This window comes from Pelmatolapia mariae, linkage group LG6, assembly GCF_036321145.2.
Source record: "Pelmatolapia mariae isolate MD_Pm_ZW linkage group LG6, Pm_UMD_F_2, whole genome shotgun sequence".
NCBI lineage: Eukaryota > Metazoa > Chordata > Actinopteri > Cichliformes > Cichlidae > Pelmatolapia > Pelmatolapia mariae.
Genome location: NC_086232.1, coordinates 39036541 through 39057528, shown reverse-complemented (window position 1 = coordinate 39057528; position 20988 = coordinate 39036541). Strand labels below are relative to the sequence as shown.

At 41.4% G+C, this 20988-nt stretch overlaps 1 protein-coding gene across 7 annotated transcripts in view; it reads left to right on the top strand.

Moving 5' to 3' along the window:
• The window catches only part of ctnnd1 (catenin (cadherin-associated protein), delta 1), a 30895-nt gene extending 23490 nt beyond the window's left edge, over nt 1-7405 (top strand). For 5 of the 7 annotated variants that reach the window (XM_065471138.1, XM_063476893.1, XM_063476897.1 and 2 more), the window contains 8 exons: nt 1250-1377; nt 3220-3370; nt 3514-3709; nt 3844-4028; nt 4801-4848; nt 5155-5237; nt 5993-6047; nt 6516-7405. In XM_065471138.1, coding sequence (XP_065327210.1) covers nt 1250-1377; nt 3220-3370; nt 3514-3709; nt 3844-4028; nt 4801-4848; nt 5155-5237; nt 5993-6047; nt 6516-6574 — 905 coding nt within the window. In that variant the 3' untranslated portion in view covers nt 6575-7405. Of the gene's footprint in view, nt 1-1249; nt 1378-3219; nt 3371-3513; nt 3710-3843; nt 4029-4800; nt 4849-5154; nt 5238-5992; nt 6090-6515 lie in introns of all 7 variants that reach the window. The other 2 variants (XM_065471139.1, XM_065471140.1) reach the window with 2 other exon arrangements.
• The last annotated feature ends 13583 nt before the right edge of the window (nt 7406-20988 follow it).

Sequence of the window (20988 nt, the reverse complement as noted above, 5' to 3'; positions counted from 1 at the left end):
CAAATGCCAGGTAAACTTATTTGGTGTCAAAAAAACCACCATGTTCCTTGTCAACTGATAAAGCGCTCAGACTTCTGAAAATGTAGTTTGCTCTGGCTCTGCTACTGCACGCGCAGTTTGATGTAAGCTGTGCCTCGCTCCATCCACATGGACTCGGAAGACCTCTCTTTTTGATTGCAAATGGCAATAATGCATCATTAATTGGTGATGCATTGTTTATAGTATACTTTCTGTAATTAGAATTTGGAAACAGAATTTTTGACATACGACTGTTATTGGAATACAGCTTAGAATAATCTACAGGACAAAAACCAAAATTTGGACCATGAATACTCATGAGATGATGTCCTGTTGAGCAGAGTGGTCATGTAAGGGCAGCCAATGTGAGTGCTAAAAGACAGACATACCTTCCAGCGTAGGAAGTGGATGAGGACAGTAACGGAAATGAGTTACAGCCTTTGCTTTTTGAAAGTTTTGCAGATTTCTGCCTCTCTTGTTGTTTTTGATTTCATACGTCATCATAACGTGCTTCTGGAAAGAGCTGTTGTTGTTGTGCACTTTTTCATGGGAGATTAGGAGTAGTGGATGCCTGTTGTTTGCATTCATGTGGAAACAGTCTCACAGACAGACACACACGGGATCTCTGCCCTTTTCTCTGATTGGACTCGCTGTGCTTTAAGAGGCTTTCAAGACACCACAACAGAGATGTTCTCTCTATCACAGGGTTTGATGTAAAGGAAGATTTATTATACTATGACAAATGTAGGTGTGATAGTGGTCAGACTCCTCCTGTGCTGGTGAGTCTTCTGCTTCTCCATCAATCGTCTCTGCTGTTTTAAGAGTTAATATTTGGAGTAAGCTCTTCTGTCCAAGGCTTTTGGAGCTTAATGAGCAGACAGTTGGGCACCATTTGTTTTGTCTCTACTGAAGCCCTTACCGAGTGCCTATCGGCTTGATGATAGTATAGACGTTTGCTGTGTTCTTATCTGGAGGGTGGTATAAAGAAAACCGTCTGTGTACTTCGATAAAGATTAGATATCACTCCATCTTGATACCACATTCAGGAACAATGATACAATTATCCTCTTTGATTTTCAAGAATTACTGCGTAACGCATCTCTGCACATGTTGTTCAATAATTAATATGTCTGTATTTTATACTCCTGAAAGATTATTTCTTTATGAAGGACCTGTTACATTATCAATGTTCCCATCACACACGTGTCCACTCTCTGCCTGTTTCCTGTAGGCTATGAGCTCTTGTATCAGCCGGAGGTGGTTCGCATCTACATGTCTCTGGTAAAGGAGTCCCAAAACGCCACAGTGTTGGAAGCTTCAGCTGGAGCTATTCAGAACCTGTGCGCTGGACACTGGACTGTAAGAACTGCCATCTATACTGATCGTTTTCGATTTTACAGTACCAGAACTTTATGTGCTAAGTAAATAAACCAGATTGGGAAGTCGGAATAAATGGTGCTGTTTTAGCATTAGTCATTACAATCAAAGGTTATTTCAGGAACATTAGTAAACACTCCATCTGAGGATTTCTATTAGATTTGTCTGTTCTTAGAGGTTATCTGTCATGTAACACACAAGTATTTTGACTTTGTGCAAATGAGAAAAATCACAGTGGTATTTGTTTAGTCAACACTCCACCTAAAGAGCTGAAGTATTGGTTTACTGGTTGATCTACATTCCTATGCTTACATATGGCCTAGAGCTACAGGTCAAAGCAGCAGAAACAAGCTTCCTCTGAAGGCTGGGTACAGCTTTAGAGAGGGTGATAAACTCAGTTATTTGAGAGGGTCTCAGAGCTGCTAGTTCTCTTACATCAAAAGCAACAACTCACTGGATGGTAACAACTCATCCAGTCCACACATGCAAAAAATCAAACCATAGGTGTCCCTAAATTATTATGTGCAATCATTAGAAATGACAGAGGGAAAAGTATTGAACACCTGAAGAAAGGGAGGTGTGGAACATCATGCCTGAAATCTATCAGTAATTAGAAAGCAGTTCTGCCACTTAGTCAAAATTAAGATCCGCTCATGATGCGCTTTTGGAGCCATAATCCAGAAGTGGAGGCGCCATCATTTCACCATAAACAACCACGACCAGATGTTCCCCACAAGATTTCACACAGAAGAGTAAAAAGTTGTCAGAGAGCAAAGGACCGCTTGTGGGAAGCTACCTGGAATCAGCAGGTACAAATTATTTTAAAAAACATGTAATGCACTCAACTGCCATGGCATGCATGCACTTTCGCCACACAAGACTCCGTTGCTGAAGAAAAAACATGTTGAAGCATGTTTAAAGTTTGGTGAACAGACATACTTGGAAGATGTAGTCTGGTCAAATGAGACTAAAATGGAACTCTTTTGATACCATAATAAACACCATGTTTAGAGGTCAAAAGGCACCGCAACTCATCCCAAAAACACCACAACAGCAGTGAAGTTTGGAGGTGGGAACAACATGGTATGGGGCTGTTTTTCAGCATATGGTACTGGCACGCTTCATATGATTGAAGGAAGGATCCATGGAAACGGAGATATTCTTTATAAAAATCTGCTGCCATCTACCAGGATGATGAAGATAAAACGAGGGGGGGGGGCGTTTCAGCAAGACAATGTTCCCAAACACAGCCAAGGAAACTCATGGTTGGTTTCAGAGAAGGAAAAATAACGCTGCTAGAATGGCCCAGCCAATCGCCTGACCTGAATCTAACTAAAAACCTATTAGAAAGAACTAAAGCTTAGATTTCGAAAGACTGTTTGTGTGGAAGACTGGCACAAAATCACACCTGCAACTAGTTTCTCCCTACAGGAGACATCTCGAAGCGGTCATCACCAACCGCTTTTGTAGCAAGTATTAAATGAATTTCAGTCGGTGTGTTCAATACGTTTTGCTTATGTCATTTATCATTATTGCACAAAATTAAATTTACGAACATCTATCTTTGATTTCTTTGCATGTGTGGAGTGGATGTGTTGTTATCAACATCTGGTGATAATTTCATATCAGTGACAGCTTTAGAAATATATTTACTTAGAAAATTGGTGATGTATCCAATACTTATTTTACCCTGTGTAAGTAGCATTTGACAGGTAACGGTAACCCACTGAGTGAAAAGTTTGTTAAAAACCAAGCACGAGATTTAGCAGCAATGGTCGTTAAGATGGTCTTCTAAATCAGTAAAAGCACTTTGTGTGTCTGTAGTATGGCAGATGCATCCGTGCCTTGGTGCGCAGGGAGAAAGGTTTATCCATGATGACGGAGCAGCTGGCTCATAACAACGACCGTGTAGTCCGAGCCATGTCCGGAGCCCTTCGCAACCTGGCCATTGATGGGCGAAACAAAGAGCTACTAGGTGAGACATTTAACTCGTGTGACTGAGCTTCAGTCAAAAGGTTTTAACCAGAGTTTAAAAAAACAAAAAAATAAAATCCCCAGCTTTATTACATACCAGTGTCAGTAGTTGTAAGTATGCTGCAATCTTCCCTGTGTTGTCAGGTAAACATGCGGTGCCTAACCTGGTAAATAACCTGCCTGGTGCTGGTCAGAGTCAGCCGGTGCGAGCAGTGTCAGAAGAGACGGTGGTGTCTATACTGAGCACGCTCCATGAGGTGCTGGGCTCCAGTATGGAAGCAGCCAAGACCCTCAGGGCTGCGAATGGCATCGAGAGACTGGTGCTCATCAACAAGGATGGGTACGTAGTGACAGATGGATACAGATCATTTGGATAATTTTTTTCTGTCCACGTTTTAGAGCATCTTGAAATTGCAATAACGGGTTATTTTCATAAATTGCACCTTCCTCCCTCTCTGTGCCTCTCTTCTTCAGTAATCGTTCAGATCGGGAGGTGCGTGGAGCCGGCCTAGTGTTGCAGACAGTTTGGGGCTACAAGGACCTGCGGCGCACTTTGGAAAAGGATGGCTGGAAGAAGACAGATTTCATGGTCAACTTAAACCCTCCCACCAACAAACCCAACGGATATGAGGAAAGCACTCTGCCGCTTATAGACAAAGGTCAGTGGTAGGAGCCAAAATAGCCGCCACTTTGCTTAAAAGGTTTCAGTGTAATGATTGTTACCAGTCTTCTTGTTTTTATAAAATAAGTTGTGTAGTGGTGTCAGTTGTTATTCAAATTGGCCTTTTAAGTATCTATTCAGAGTTTCACATAATTTCCTTTTTAGATCTCTCTAAACTTGAGTCTGAACGATTCCTCTGCATGACTGCAACTCGGAAGTTGATTGTGCAGAATGATAACAGGCTGTTTGCAGATATGGAGTTACTCATCTCAGTCAACTTTGGATTCATTACATTTACAGCTTTACCACATGGGGAATTTTCAAGAATAGTGAAAGCATATTTGATCTGCACTGCCTCCCAGTCAGTTTTCTAAGTGATTTTTGCATGTTTTTGTTTTTTTACTGTGTGTGTTGGACCCTCCTGACTCCTCCCTTAGTACTGAGGTCAGGTTTAAGGTATAGAAGGGACCGGGCCGCCTGAAGTGTGTGGCAATTTTTGTTGAAGTCTCAACTCAGGACATTTTTAGTACCGTTTTAAAAGCACAGGTTCATCCTTTGAATTTCAAAGTAGACTGAATCTGGACATTTGCTTTTACTTATGTTTTAGTTGTGGTGATTTATTTGGTTGTTTTTTGTTTTGTTTTTTTACCTGTAGAGCACTTTGGTCAGCATTCGTTGCATTAAAAAATGTATTTGTCTCGACTTACTTCTTTAGAATTACAGAGAAATACATGTATTTCTGACTGTTTTAATATTTCTCTGACACACAGGTGGCAAAAGTGACCGGGAAATGATTCCAATGAATGACATGGGACCAGGCAAGTGTGCAAACACAAAACACACAAACAGATACTATTGACAGAAGAGCTGTCCGACATGTCTTTGCTTTCATTGTCATCAAGTCATCACTGATTTCCAGCTGCTGCCTTTGAGTCAGCACAGCGGACCACCTGCCTTTGTCCCTAGGATCCTCCTCTGTCACACTAACCCACTGCATGTCTTCCTTCACTACATCATAAATCTCCTCTGCGGTCTTCTTCTTTTTCTTTCCTGCTAGCTCCATATTCTACGCCCTTTGTGTATTTATTGGAAGTACCAATTAAACACGTGCGTCTCCTCTTCAGATGCCTACTCCACACTGGACCAGACGGGGAGAAGGAACACTCTGGATAACACACTCGGACCTACTGACAAAGATTTAGATCAGGTATCGGCCAACCTCATGACACACACTGACACTCCTCACACCTTTGCCTAGAGACATAAGCCCGCATGTCTGCACCTTTACTGAGAATTTACTGCCTCACTCCTAACATGCACTTTGCTCTTTGCTACATCTCTCTCCTGACCCCAATGTAACATAATGCTTCACTTAATTTTTAAAGTTATCTAGCCAGTCCACACCTTGTTGTTGTTTTTGATTATAAATGGAATATTTTGGGGTTGAGGATTGCTGATCCGAGAAGCCAAAATCACCAAGCTGTGCTATAGCTGCAGTGCTTCACCTGACTTTAGGCGCCATCTGAGTTCAGTCTGCGCTCTCACAAAGCTGCTAAAGTTGTTGTTCAATGAATGTAAAGGGCAAAAACAATTAATCGTGTTAATTTCACACACTGGTTTCCCAGAAAGTTACCGTGTGAATGGACATGTTCTCACACACACCCACAGGCAGCATGTTGATGCATGTCTCGGTACAGCACAGGAGTTGATCTTTATCTTGCGCGTTATTTCTCACCCTTGTCCCTTTTTTCCAACCTTAAAACAGGACCTAACATTTCACTAACATGTTGCAACTCTTCTTTCTTTCGTCATCCTGAACTCCCTCCACTTTTCCCCCTTCTGTCTACTCACCTCCTCTTTTTTCACACTAAACCCTCTTTATTAACCCACTCCTTTGGACTCTTCTCTCTCCTCATCTTTATCTGTCCTTCTCTCCTCTTTCTTTTTGTCTCTCTCTCCCAGGGAGGGATGTATGGGGAGAGGCAGGCCTCCTTGCCTCTAATGGATTCTTACGATGGTTAGGCTACACCCACTGTGTCACACTGCATGTCACCGCATGGTATGTGTGTCCCACTGGCTGCTCTCACAACTCAACGCATGGCCTAATATTAGTTTTGTAGTAAGATTTGTGACTATTTGTGTGTTTCTAATTGTGACTTTGATTTTTAATGAGCTTCCATTGTACTATTTTTGGACTGTTTTGCTCCCCCTGCTGGTGAAAAGTGTCAAATCTTTATTTTTTTGTGGTTACTTGGATCTTATATACACATTTTTTGTTATCTCTGCTTTGCACAGTTTGTAATTTATTTATTTTTTGTCCAATGTTAAGTAACGTTTTTTACTCACACCCTTTATCATGTATTGTATTTTTTAAATTATTTATTTTTCTTTAAAAGTGTGATTCTTTCCGCCCAGGCATGGCTGCCTCGCCCTTAGCCGCTCCATGTGATCCGTTCACACGCTTGTACCTCTTCTTCTCTTGCAGAAAAACTGATTGTGTGCATCACAAGACGACAGCCTCCTCCCACTTACTGCCCTTGCTGAACTGACAATGGGGGACTACCGCTACACTACCGACATGACTAAACTTCATCCCTTACACTCACTCTCTTGCAGCTTCTCTTCCTCCCTCTGTCTCTCTGTTACATTCCTCCATTGCAGTTTAAACACTCGAATGAAACCATATGGAAAACTGACGATGCTCTGCATTCCCTGTGGACAGCCGGATGTGACACTACGACCACTTGACTCCAAAACCACTCCATCAGCACTACAGCTTGCTTGGACAACACTAATGCTCTCTTTCTTTGAGACTGTGGCTTCTTTGGTATTTTCTTGGAGGTCAGAGCAAAGACTAATTAAACTAATTAAAAAGGAACTGTTGGAATCATATCAGGACACTTTATGGTGAGATTTTCCATAAATGGCTAACACACTCTTGTTTTGAAGAAATCGAGGGAATGTGTCATTGGTTTTCTCTCTCTCTTTCCTTAATGGTCACACACTACAAAATATGAGTAATTTCCTACCGCTGGGATCTTGTATTTATCTGTCTAATTAGATATGTGTACAGCTTCTGCTTCTGTTTTGGTAGCGGTTGTTCCTCTACTCGCTTTGCTGTGTACTTTTCGTTACGTACGCGTGCCAAATGACACTGCTACTGCTGTGACTGCCACTGCTAACGCGCAACATGGCACACTCAGACTTTTCTCCAGCAGCTACACTGAAAACTTGTCATCCGCTTTGTTCGTTGGCATCTTGTGTTGGTGACAGCCCAAAGATGCACGGGCGTGCTGCTTGTTTCTGCATTTGATTGTGATGATCCACAACTGTACAAGGTTAGTTATACAGCCAGAAATAAAGCAGACGAATGATTCTCCTCCTTCTCCTTGTTGGAACAGACGGCAGAGTCTATTTCTAAAGTGATCTTTCTGTTAAATGCATCGCCCTTTTTCTTGGTAATTCTTAGTGGATATCTCAAGGATCCGGCTGACGCATTTCCTTATCTGCAGGTCCATAATCTTATGAATGTGTACATATGCAAGATTGTCTTTAATCGTGGGCTAACTGGAGTGCCTCGCTTATTCAGGATGGGTCTCATGGGTGTGTCCAGCGTGACCTGAGTAACTGGTCAAGTTGTTTTTTTTTTTGTTTTTTTTTGTTTTTTCACAGCAGCGTACAATTTGGGAGTACTGTATATAGAACTCAGAAGTTTTTATTCTGCGAGAATATGTGATCTTGTATGTTATTGGATATTTCTTTAAAAAAAATTAAACTCTTGAGTTCTGTATAACTTACTGCTTCACAAATCCATAACCTGCCTGGCTTTAAGACTACAGATCGACACAGTGCTGTCTCTGTTTTTTTGCCCACATTTCTTTAGTACGATGTTTGTTCTGAAGAGGAATGCTTATTCTTAGTGCTGAGTGAGATGTAGATACTTACTGCGTGGATGATTAAAAGAAGCACTACGGGGTTGTAAAGTGTGATTTTTCTTTTCTTTTTTTAACCTCCTTTTTTCATGCCAGTTGAAATATGACAGCCTCCTTTTCTCAAATTAACAAGTTGTCTTCAAGATTGGACTGACTGACTGAAAGGTGAAAATGATAGCGAGCGAGGGCTAGTGTTAGAAAGGGAGGCATAGACCAGAATCTATTAGATAAAATCACAAAAAAAAGTAAAAGCACATTTAAACTATATATACAAGAGAATATTTGTTAATTTTAATGGTTTTATGTATTATTATTTTTTTATATATATATTGATTTGGGTTTAATTGTTTCGGGTGCTCTGGGTGAATGCATATGCAATCTTTTTTTTTTTCTTTTTTTGTTTGATTGAAAACAGTTTGTCTTAATTGAAAGCAAAACCAAGTTAGCTGAACAGAAATCCTCTGACACCATCATCAGATACACTAATGGGAAGGAAAAAACAGATTGTTGACTAATGTAATCTCTTTGCCTTGGCTCTTAAAGTTGCACATTCTCATTTATGAATGAATTATGTAACTAGCAATAATGTTTTTAATAAAAAAGAAAATTATTTCTCAGTGCCCGTGTTTTCTTTTGTCAGATTCTATTTTTTTTTTTTATTTTAATGGGAACAAGGAGATGTTTATGATTTTTGTAGTCCCTCAGTATCATTTACTTGTGGTTATTATAGTTGAAAATCTTGGTAATAAAAACAAAGAAAAAACAAAAGTATTTTATACTTTTAAAAACATATTGAGGAAATTAAGTAGCAGTAATTTGAGCATGAGAAGGAACTGGTCCAGACTTTTAGTGACACTGTAGGATTTCCACATGGCTGCGAGTCAGGTGACCAAATTCCAGCAAATTAAAATTGGGACACTAATTCTGAGCCATTTATAATGTGAAGGACAAATTCCATTTGAAAGCAACATTCCTGACACCCTCACTGCATGAACACAAAGAGCATAAATGACAGCCAGCATTATTCCTTATGTAGGTCTCCCTTTACTCATGTAGTCTCCTTTTTACATGTTTCTGCTGCTGTTTCATCTACAAAACCTTTGGGTGTCTGAGGGGAAACATCCATCATTTTTTATTTATTTTTTTAATCCAAAATTGCTTTGGTCTTTGTTTTTTTTGCTGCGTTTGCTTTTTTTGTGGTAGTATTTGCCATATTTCACATAATTCTGCATATTTTGTGACGTGAAATGTTTTTTCACCTTCTGCTGTCAAGCATTGGCAGAATAACCGCGACGACAACCTTTAACACCCATATCTGTCACACATCTATAGATGCACTGTAGATGGGATAGTGTACAGAAACATCTGTAGACTCAAAGTTCTCAAGTCCTGATGCAAGACCACCAAGGTGGTTGAGAACAACAGGACTACGGTCCTGTTCAAGTTCCAGACAGAGAAGCAGCTACTGGCCAGCCAACCACACATAATGGTGACTGACAAGGAGGAGAAGACCGTAGTTGTGATAGTTATTGTGATGACCGATGGATACCGACATCAGGAAGAAGGAACATGCACACAAACACAAGTAAAAGGGCTCTCCCTCTCATATATACACATTTTGGTTTCCGCTGATTCTGTTTAATGCTGTTTTGGTATCAACAAACTACATAGTGTATGTCACTAAAGATTTTCAACTTGCATATTTAATTCATAAATTTATTTATTTTTCACTATCACAAAAACAAATTGGAACTAAAAATTTTAAACCAGTGAAACTAAAAGTGAATCCACTCTGAGCCGACACCAAACTTACTAATAACTGAGCGCTCGGTGTCATTTCACGCGGCGGTCAGTAGGTGTCGCTATCACATTGCAACACCATCTCGGATGCAAAAACTCGTGATGGGCGGTGAGGTGTTGCATATGATTGTGCGACTATAATTTCTGGCTTTAACTCCAGTGAGTAAAATAAACATAATACTCCATGAACCCTCTGCTCCTGCTACAGGAAGATTTTGGTAAGTGTAATTTTAAAGCTAACCTACATTAGCCACAGTGTCTGAAATCACTCCAGAGTTAGCCAGCTTAATAAAGTTGAGCCAATTAAACATTCATTCTAAGGAATGGAAGGATTATTAAGTTGTAGTGTATGAATAAAGTGGCAAAATTTTATGCGAAATGAAGGGCGTTTTGGTTTTTTGCCTTTTTGTGCTAACATGTAGCTACCTCTTAAGCTAGCTAGGATAAGTCTAGACAGCGATGATTAACCAACGAATTTTGTTAAAAAAAAGTCGGCTTAGGTGTCTAGAAAATTGCGATTAATGGAATAAATGAAACAGACAAACAAATAAAAAGGTTGTCTGATTGGTAACAAGCCGATAGTGAAGTTCACTAATGCTAATTAATTTGTAGGGCTCCTCCACGTGGTCCACATGCTCCCAGAGTCGGTGTTAGCTGTGATCCTGCCAGAGAGACCGCCTTTGTACACACCGCACACAGGAAACTAGCCGTGACTCATTACACTGTCAGAAGAAAACAGGTATCTAGAGGTGTACCTAGTAATTAAATTAAGGATCTCAAATTGTACCAAGAATTTAAACCTGCAGTAAATTATAAGTAGAGGTCAAAAGTGAGGCTTCCCCCAAACCATGAATGCAGCAATTGAGCAATTTCCTCAGAAATGTTCATTTCGATTTTAGGAAACAAAGCTCTTCAACACAAAAGATAAACGGTATAAATAAACTGGAGGTATTATTCAGATTAATAGAAAATAAATGAAACCATTATCCAGAATTAAATTCACATGCCCTTTAATGAACCATATGGTATAGCCAAGCTGAAAAAAAAAGTAGTCACCACCCAAAGAAATAGGGTTGTGACCATTGTCCACCCATTCCACTAAATAATTATCGCAGTGATTTAATGTTTTAGCTGGCAGCAGGTTATTTAACCCTACCTAAGGCAGTGAGTAGGTAGGTTCTCTTCTATTAAACAACCATGTCTGGAGACGTATCCTGGGGTTGTAGAAAAGTTCTTACTCTATTTTATAAGGGTGACATTATTGGCCTGAGCAGGGGAAAAACTCAGGAGATTCCTAAAATGACGAAAACTGGGTTAATAACTGTCCAGTGCATTATTGCATTATTGAAACCTGTAAGAGTTGTGGTGAACCATCATCTTTGATGGAGAAATGGACAAAATCTTGAATGATCCTGATCGGAGATTACTGAAATATTTAGTTTGTAAAAACTTCAATTTAATTTATATAACACCAAATCACAGCAACAGTCTCGTTGAAGTGCTTTATATGGTAACAGAACAACCCTGCAATAATACAGAGAAAACCCCAACAATCAGAAAACCATCTATGAGCAATAACTTGGCAATAGTGGAAAGGAAAAACTCCCTTTTAACAGGAGGAAACCTCCAAAAAACAGAGTCATGGCATTTCCTTATCTTACATTGTAGCAAACCCAAGACATTGGGACTAAATGCAATCATAGCCCTAAGAAAACCACTTCTCAGTGAGGCTGTAAGGGTGGAAAGAAGATTTCAATTTGCTTAGGCGCTTAAAGATAGTCTGAGCCCAGATTTACCCTGCTTAAGAGTGATTAGCACATCATACTGAGGGATACAGATAAATTAATGCACCAACATAAGCCCGTGGGGGCAGTCTTGTGGTTGGTTTAGTTGCTCATATCTAGGTTCAGCATTGTTGAATGAGGTCAGCTACCTGAATTTTCTGAATGACCAGCTTTTTCCATCCATGGATTTTTTTCTTCCCTGATGGCATGGACATATTCCAAGATGGCCGCATTCATCCGGATCAAATTGTGGCAAAGCGGTTTGGGTCTCACTGAGAATCTTTGGAATGTGCGTGTCTGCATAGAAATAAGTGTTGTGATGTTCCGTAAGCTTAATGAAATGACTCATAAAGGTCTGAGAAAAATTCCAAATGGCAGCTGGTTTATAAGCTTCCAGATCAGAAGATGAAGACAAGCACACACACACACACACACACACAGTCAGATAAGTCAGGAAGTCATGCAGGCACATGTTCATTTGACAGAGATAAAAGTTCTTGTAGTCCCTTATTTGGGCAGTTACTTTGAAGGACTATCTAATCGTTATCATTATCTGAGATGTAACCAAGGAATAAAAACTGCACATTTACAATCACCTGTTAAATCTGATTTAAAACGCTTGCACACTTTGTGCCAAAATAAGACTTTGAAATGCTTTTTTCCATCTGAAGGTTGGGCTTCAGCCACCGTGTTTGCTGTTACAGAATTCTCACTTAAGGATTCTTCGCCATGTCTCTCTTATGCCTCTGATGTTGCGTTAAAAATGTATCTTTGGATGTGAATTGCAAACTCCCTCTGGCTGCGAATGCTCTTGTGCGTGTTTGATTTTGCTTGCAAACTTCAAGACGGCTTCTGTTTGTACTTCAAACAGAAGTGCCCATGTGGACATGCAGAGGTACCTGTGGCCTGGTTATGAGGTGCAGCTTCTCGAGGGGCTGCAGAGACAACAGAACAGTGCCCAGTTCTGTGACACCCTGCTCCAAACTGAGGGTGAGAAAGAAGGAAAATTACAAAGGTCTTTGTGATGTAAAACAATGTACAAAATGCACAATTGAGTCATTCTTTCCTGACTTATTCTTTATGTAAAGGTATCTCAATCCCAACCCACAGCTGCGTCCTTGCAGCTCTCAGCCCGTACTTGTCTCAGAAGCTTTCAGCCTCCCCCTCACCTCCATCTGGACAGAAGCGTCAGCTCCAGCTCCAGACCGTGAAGGCCCAGACTCTGCTCAAGCTGGTTGGTCTGCTTTACTCTGGTGTGCTGGAGGTAAAAGGAAACAATGAGAAGAGTGATGTGCTGGCTGCAGCCCGCCAGTTTGGAATCACAGACCTTGTACGAGGACAGAAGGGTGGAGGGCCGAAAGAAGTCCAGGAAAGGAGGCCGAGTCTTGGGAATTGCAGAGAGAGACGGGGAAGCCTAAAAATACAGGAGACACATGTTGAGGCTGAGGTGGCTGGCACGGGAGAGGAAAATTCACCAGTCAGAAAGAAAATCAGCGTGTCTGTTGGCACACAGACAGTAACCATTGCTGAAAATTCAGTGGATTTTGGAAATCCAGAGCCTGCCTCCTCTGTAGCTCAAAGCCCGGATGTTTGTATCACTGTTCCACATCTCACGCCCCGCCCCGCCGTTCCCAGTGATGCAGAGTCTGCATTTGGCCAAACTTGTGACAGTGTAACGAATCCCACATCCACTTCATCTTTTTCCATTGACACTGTGCCTTTTCCTACCATCCGTAATGATTCCAGCTCCTCGGAAGCTCAGGACGACTGTTACCAAGAGTCATCCAAGTCTGGGGACAGCGTCCGCTGGTTGGCCAGAGAAAGGGCAGGATTGGAGGATGGAAAATCAAACGGCACGCCAGCTGAGAACGTAAATGCAGAGCAGCCACGACAGGTCTGCGGAGATGAGATGAACGAAAAAGAAAACTCGAGTGAAAGGAGTCCTGCACAATGCAGCGCAGCGGTGAAAGATCTAACCAAGATGAGGGAGATGATGGAAGACGCACAGATATCCATCAAGGTGAGAAGAAATTGTATTCTTTTCGTATTGTGAGCAAGAGTTCTGTTTCCTGAATTAAGTGTAGGTATCATGTATGTTCGTTGTCTCTGGATTAGTTTGTTATATGTCACACCACATGTGTTGGACACCTTTCCCACTTTGTGTGTTTTTGTCAGAACTGTATTTGTCTTACGTGTGTGCAGGTGAAGCTGAGGAGAAGAACGACAGGAGAGATGTGGGAGGTGGTGAAGGTACAAAGCCCAAATGAGACGTCAGTCCTGACATCACTGACTCAGGTATTTAGGAGTTTTAAGGAATAAATTGCAAAAGAAATTAATATTTAATTACATTTTTTTTGAAGCTTCACTAAACGCTCTTAAAAAAAAATTAGAATTTTCTGGCAATTTTTTTTATGGTTCAGGCTTTACATGGTTAAGTGTGACAGTGTCATGAGGTTTGTCATGAGCTATTGGGAGATTTGATGTATTTAGAAAAGTACATTTCAGTATCACTTAAATTCCCAGTTCTGAGTCTGACAGACGGCATAATCGAGTGAACATCAAGACTTTCATAAAGTGGAAGAATTCCCTGTGATAAAAACTTTTATTTTGATAAAAAAATAGGATGCCCTTTAAAAACCTCACAATAACCAGCTTCTTCTTCTTCTTAATCTTTGTTTATACTGTGTTATAGACCCAGGCAGAGACCTGAGAAACGAGTAATCATACCTTGTTATACTTTGAAATGTGCTTGAAGACCGTTGCTTGGCATTGGAGCTTATTTTTGATGCCAGATGTTTCGCATTGTTTTGAAATATTACCTATGAAAGCATGACAACTGAGCATTTGTTATAACTTAAGCTTACACTGGAAATATCCATTTGTCAACAAGAATAGAGACTGCAGGAGGGAAGGTGCATTTCTGCAGAATAGAGTAGGCTGAAGAGGAGGAGGAGGAGGAGGAGGTGCACGTGGCCTGGCCGATGGTTTGGCGAGACGTTAAAGTCTCACTCCGTGCTCTGTGAGAAGTAAGCAGCAGCGGTATGATGTAAATGTGGTGTAAAACCTTAGCTGGGCAGGTTTAGCACGGCTGTTGCCTCAGGCTCGACTAGAAAGAAGGTTCGTTTCATCATGTTCTCCCCCTGAGATCAGCAGCACAGCAGACATATTTGCTCTGTGGAAACTTTGCCATCCTTTTACCTGGTAAAGGGTAAAAGATTACCACGAGAATCTCTGATGTCTTGATGGTAAAGCAGTATCTGTTTTTATACTTGTCTAGAAATTTGTCAGTTGTTTAATGTGAATATGAAAAATAGGAATTGGAAAAAAGTGTTTATAAAATGACACGATCATCAATTAATTTCTTTTTCTTCACTTTGTTTCCTGTGAGTGCTGCAAACAGTGAAGTCGTTTTTTATTCAAACTGTGGTGATCAGAAAAGTGAGTGTTAAATATTTTACCTGGTTTCTGCTGAGAGAGATTTCAGTCTTCCTTTCCAGCTCTCATCAAATAATTTGAACTGGAGGAATGAAAATCAAAACTTTGATATGAAACTTAGATTTCAGTGGTAAAATAAAGTCTCCGTCCCCTCGCCCCTAATCTGACAATCACGTTTCAACCGTTGCCAAATTGCTTTTTCACAGGGGGTCGTCTGATTGTTAAGGGTTTTTTGTTTTCTCTGTATTATTATTACCTCACCTACCTTATAAAGCACTTAGCACCTAAATAAAATAGTTTTAGTCCAGTTTATCTGCAGACAGATGAATTCACCTTTGTTTTAAAATTTGAATGAAAGGTGATATTTTGTAATGGTTTTAATGGTTTCCTATTCATCTTTCAAAAAGCCACAGACAGATGCTGAGGAACTCGAGCCTCCTCCCTCTCCTGTCCACCCATGCCCTGTTCAGAAACCAGAGATCCAGAACCTTCCACCTGCTGTAACCAGCTCTCCCACACAACCAGAACAACACCACAACACCTCCTCTGAATCCCAGTCTTTCTCCAGCAGCAGCTTCACCTCAAACCCCAACACTGAGCTTGAATCAGCGCCGGCGCCTCAGCCGCAGGGCTCTGTGGACGAGTGTGACGAGCAGATAGAGAAGCTGTTAGAGGACGTCATGATGAGTCTGAACATCCTGCCCAACTTGGAGAGTAACTGTAAGAAGTTGGAGTCAAGCCACAATGTTTGCCGAGTCCCAGTTTCACAGGGTGACGCAGCCCAGGGTCGGATGGATCCTGTTGCCAGTGCAGCAGAGGTTGCGTTCTTCCAAGATTTGGACTCACAAAGCAACCAGACGTCAGTGGATACAGGTAGAAGCTTTCTTTGTAAATACACATATATTTTTAATATCACATTATGACATAGTTGTGGCGAACCTGTGTTATGCTGCCTTTACCTTACAGGTAAAGGCAGGTAAGGTAAAGGCAGGCTCCACGGGTCTAATTTCTGGCCTGTTTTTCTATTATTGTTTAATTGTGGCTAGCAAACAGTTTTTAGGTCCATTACTGCCACCTTCTGAGTGCAGTAGTGTATTACATCTTACCAGTATTGGGGTTTTTTGTTTGTTTGTTTTTAAGTATTTTGAGACAAGACATTGATCAATTTTAGAATAAGGACTCAAAAATCCTGACCACCCCTCACTGCGAATGTACTGAAGTTTACTGTTCATCATTTAACATTTATTGGTGATTTTTGTGTTTGTTTAGTTACATTTTAACAACATGTAAAGCCTTACAGTTTGTCTTTATTATTTTTTATACCTTGTTTCTTTGAGAAATGGCCATCATAATTAACTGAAGCCTGTTTTGTCTGAAACCTCAAACATTTCTTCATTCCTTGGATTAAACTTTTTAGTGTTTCTGCAAAGAAAATGAATTTGAAGAATTAACTGAGAGTAGGGAGCAGGTGGAAGAGAGCCTGGATAGAAGAGAAAAAAAAGAATACATGTGTATGAATGAGAGGGAGACTGGTGTAACACTGAATCTGCAATAGTAGAGGTACTGGGAGTAAAGCAGGTTTGTGGTTTGGAGATGGGGGGCTCTGACAAAAAAATGCAGGAGCTGGATGTGGCACAGTTGAAGATGCTCAGATTTGCTCTGGATGTGAGTAGGAGGGACAGCTGAGGTTGAGCAGTTTGTAGACGACTGTTTTAGCCCGGACTTCTGTCCTTTTTATATTGATTTTAAAAAGGCAGACGTGTATTTTCAGAGAGTAACACAGTAGGACCTCTTTCTTTCTTTTCTTTTTTTTTAAAGCACATTACATGTTATTACAGAAGCAGACTGAGTTGAATCTGACTCTGTTCAACTCAGTCTGCTACCCGTCCTGCTGCCCTTCCTCCTCAGTTTTCAGGGGCTTATTAATTGGTACTTTAGATTTTTATATTGTCACAGGAAATGTCTATAAAAATACCGGACTTACAATTCACGTATTCAAGATGAACTGATAGTCATCCTTCCACTTGCTCTTTAGGTATCCATTGTTGCTTTGCAGCTCCAAACCAGCCCAAGTTGATCCAGCAGCAGCAGCCGACTCTCCAGTGCAACTCAGCTGTCAGATCTTTATGGCAAATCGATGGATTGAGCTGCCAGGGTTTGCCCCCATTCAAAAGTCAAAATTCTCTGTATCCGGAAACACCCACAGGCTCAGCCCTGTCTTCAGCTTTCTTCACCAGAGGCCAGAAACTCCATTACCCAGCATTTCAGCCACCATCCTCACAAGATGATCAACACAGTCTCGAGTTTTTGCCTCTGCCAAATGGAAATGGGACACAGTCTGAACCCACTTTTTCCTCACCTTGCATGGATGACTTGCGGCTTCCTCAGCGTCTCTCCCCATTAGAGCCAAGTTCATCTGCAGCTAAAGGTCAGCCTCTACTCAACAACCAAGCAAACCCTGAACACGGTGTCCAGCAGCAGCCATCCTTACGTAGGAGACCCTGGCTCTCGGACAACGCTGGTTCACTGCAGTTTCCCTTTAGCAGCATCATTTGCACAGGTCATAAAAGTACATCTCTATCACCAGATCCAGATCGCAGCTGTCAGTCAAAGCAAGAGCAGCAGGAGAAGGATTCGCATCTAAAAAATAGAGGAACCCGTGCAGAAGGTTGCAAAGGGAATAGCTTGAAAGAGAGAGGAAAAAAATCAGCAGCAGAAGTAAAATCGTACTCCAGGAGGCTGAAGGAGAGTTTCAAATATAGACATGATGACACTACAGGTGACGGGAGGAAGAGAAGGCGCACAAATTATCAACAAGACTCCACCGGTTCTTGTTCTGCATACAAAGATTTAAAAGTCAGTGATGGAACAAAGAATTGTTCAGTGAGTTTGTCGAGTAACAATGTGCTATTGAAGGAAAGAGAAGTGGCTATCAGGTTTTCAAATGCACCATCTGGACTTCCAGGGAAACCCAGCAAAATGTTGCCCGTCATTGACATTGGGGAAGAAAAACCCTTTGGCACCAAGCCGTCTCGGATCAGGACCAGGGGCTTTATAAAAAAATCTCAAGAGGCAGCAAATAACACAACCCCACCTGAAACGCCTTGCATTTTCAAGCCTGTCGTCAGCAGAGCTCAGCTTGTGAGTCAGGATGGCGTCTCGCTCGTGAAAAGGAAACGTGGTAGACCCCGAAAAATAAGACCTGTAGAGGACTCTACACAAAGTGTTCCTGCCATTGTTGAAAACAATGAAAATGTGGACAATGCACAGGTCGACAGGGACTTGCCAAACGAGCAGGAGGAGAAAAAAATGGAGAAGACGTGCAGAAAACGGAGGAGGAATGAGAGCGAGGTGGAGGTCAGCCCAGTGAAGAAGACTGCGAGTGTCGAGCACACTGAAAAGGCTGAAGAAACCAATGACTGTGACGTAAAACCCGGGACAGTGAATCAGCGGCACATGGTCACTCTGAAGGACATTCAGAAGCTTATTAAATGGCAACACGCACGAAGGATGAAGTCCAAACAGATCCAGGAAACACATGAACCTGCAAAAGGCACAGATGACATATTGGAGAAAGGAGTGGACATTAAAGATGGGACAAACTCTGAAGAACATCACAAAGGTTCAAACATCGCAGTTGATAAAAATCACAATCTTCTTTTGAGCCCGTCTGCAGAGACAAACGGTCGTATGAGCGAGAAGAGGAGTTTGGATGGTGATGAAGACCACCCAGTGTCCTTAGACGTTGTGGAAGAAGATGAAGCCAAGGTGACAACAGAGAGAGAGCAACCACTGGGAAGTCCTTATGAAGGTACTTTGAATTTTGCTGTTTCTGTTGCCATGGTAAATTACTTGGATTTTACTTTGAAGGTTGTTATTCAGAATGAATGATTACATTGGTAGTATTGATTTTTCTGCTCTATGCCAATCCTATAGGCACCTCCGAGGATGGGTTGGCATAGTGTGCTGTGGCTTCAGGCCATTTGTCTCTTGCAGATGGGAGTGAACTGTAAAAACACAGACCATAAACTGTCATGTTGGAGCTAAGGCACGGTGTTTGTGTCGCCCCCATGTGGGCTGACTCAAAGCCGCATAGTTTCACTTCAAGAGACCAAAAAACTTTTCTTAAAGTAGATGCAGATTTAGACATAAAAAAGAGAAAAAACTAATTAAAAAAAAACTGAATATCATTTCAGTTTAAACCTTGCAATAGAGCAAATTTACCTTTTTAATATTTTTTGTCTTTTTAAGTCTGTTCAGAATTTCAGTAGCTGTTCAGACATCAGCCTTAATACGGCCATTTTTTTTAAAAAACGTGCTGTTGCACAATCCAGTGCATGAACAAAATGTACTTAAGTGCTGTTTGTCCTGCAGTCTGGTTGGACGGCACCTTCATTTTTCAGTGGATCTACTACATTAAAAAAAAAAATCTACCTTGGAATGAGAATGCAGTGTTTTGTGTAGGAAACACTAAAATTCTCTCTGTAGGCATGTGTCCATGTTTGCTTTTGCTATTTAGTTTCTTCTTTTCTTCCTTTTGTATGTCCTCAGTTATCTGTCACAACAGTGAGATGGCACTCGAGCATTTAAAGCATGCCATAAAGCTTTCTTTCCATTTGGCTGTGCAGGTTCCTGTCATCTACTAACTGTTATTTTCAAACTAACCACCTAACCCTGGTCCTTCCTGTGGAGGACCAAGACTAGGTGGCAGCCTGACCAGGTTGCTCTTGTGGCGGTCACCGTCCAACTCCAGGCCTCAAGGGCCGGTGTCCTGCAGGTTTTAGATATCACTCTGGGTCAACACACCTGAATCAAATGATTAATTCATTTCCAGGCCTCTGGAGAATGTAAAGAGATGTTGAGGAGGTAATTTAGCCATTTAAATCAGCTGTGATGGATCAAGGACACATCTAAAACCTGCGGGACATCAGCCCTTGAGGCCTGGAGTTCCACACCCCTGGTCTAGGTGGATGGACTCCTGCTCCACTGTCTTTGACTTCAGCTGGTGATTAAAGTTCTTGTTTGGTCTGGAGATGCACTGTGAGCTTAGTGGCCACTCGACTGAGATGATGCTGGTCCATGCTGGTCTGCTGAGCTCTCCAGGGCTGCAGAGCAGAACAAGAACAGAATCACTTGAAAGGGAGCTGATCATATATTTTATTTGCTGACGGTGTTTGCAGATGAGACACTAACGTCAAAAGCTCACTGCTGGCTGTAGAGGCAGCTGACTATTGATCAGTTATTTATCATCGGAAAGTGTGAGTATGCCTCTTTCTGCTTGCACACAAACATGCACGCACATGCTCCTGCTACCCTCACAGTCTCCTTCTGTGTGGCACAGGGAAATTGGATACAACGGGGTCTCCATTCCTCAATGATGACTGCTCCTCTCACAGTGACACCCTCCTGCCTGAAGAAAACACAGCATTGGACTTCATGTTGCACCCCTTGACCGTGAAGATAACCAGTACAGACGAAAAGGGAAAAGAGGAGGATGAAGAAGAAGAGGTGGATGTTCTGGTTTGCTCCCCAGAAAAAGCATCTCAGACCAGAGAGTGTGAGGGGTTCCTCAACAACATAGACATGACTCCGAATGAAGATGAGGAAGATGATGTGAATGAGATTGACGTGACTGGAGACGAGGCAGAGTAACGTAACGTGTGTATTTTTTACCCCGTCCAGTGGTCGGCTCTCACTCTAATGCTGTCTCTGTTCTGGTTGTATTTATGTTCACATGTCACATGAAGTTACGTATAAAGATTCATTTTTACATTCTTCACTTCATGTTTTCACCACTTTGGGTTTTCGTCTAGTTCCTTGTGTATACTGTTCAAAAAGATGTTTCATTTCCATTAATAATATTCTAAAGAAAAAGTTGTTTTCAATAAGTTCCTTTTGTCAATTTTATAAATTTTTTACATTTTCAGCGAAATTGTCTGATGAATAGAGGAAAAGGCACTTGAGTGGCCTTTAGTGATTTCCCTCTGTATGTTTCCATTGTGGAAAA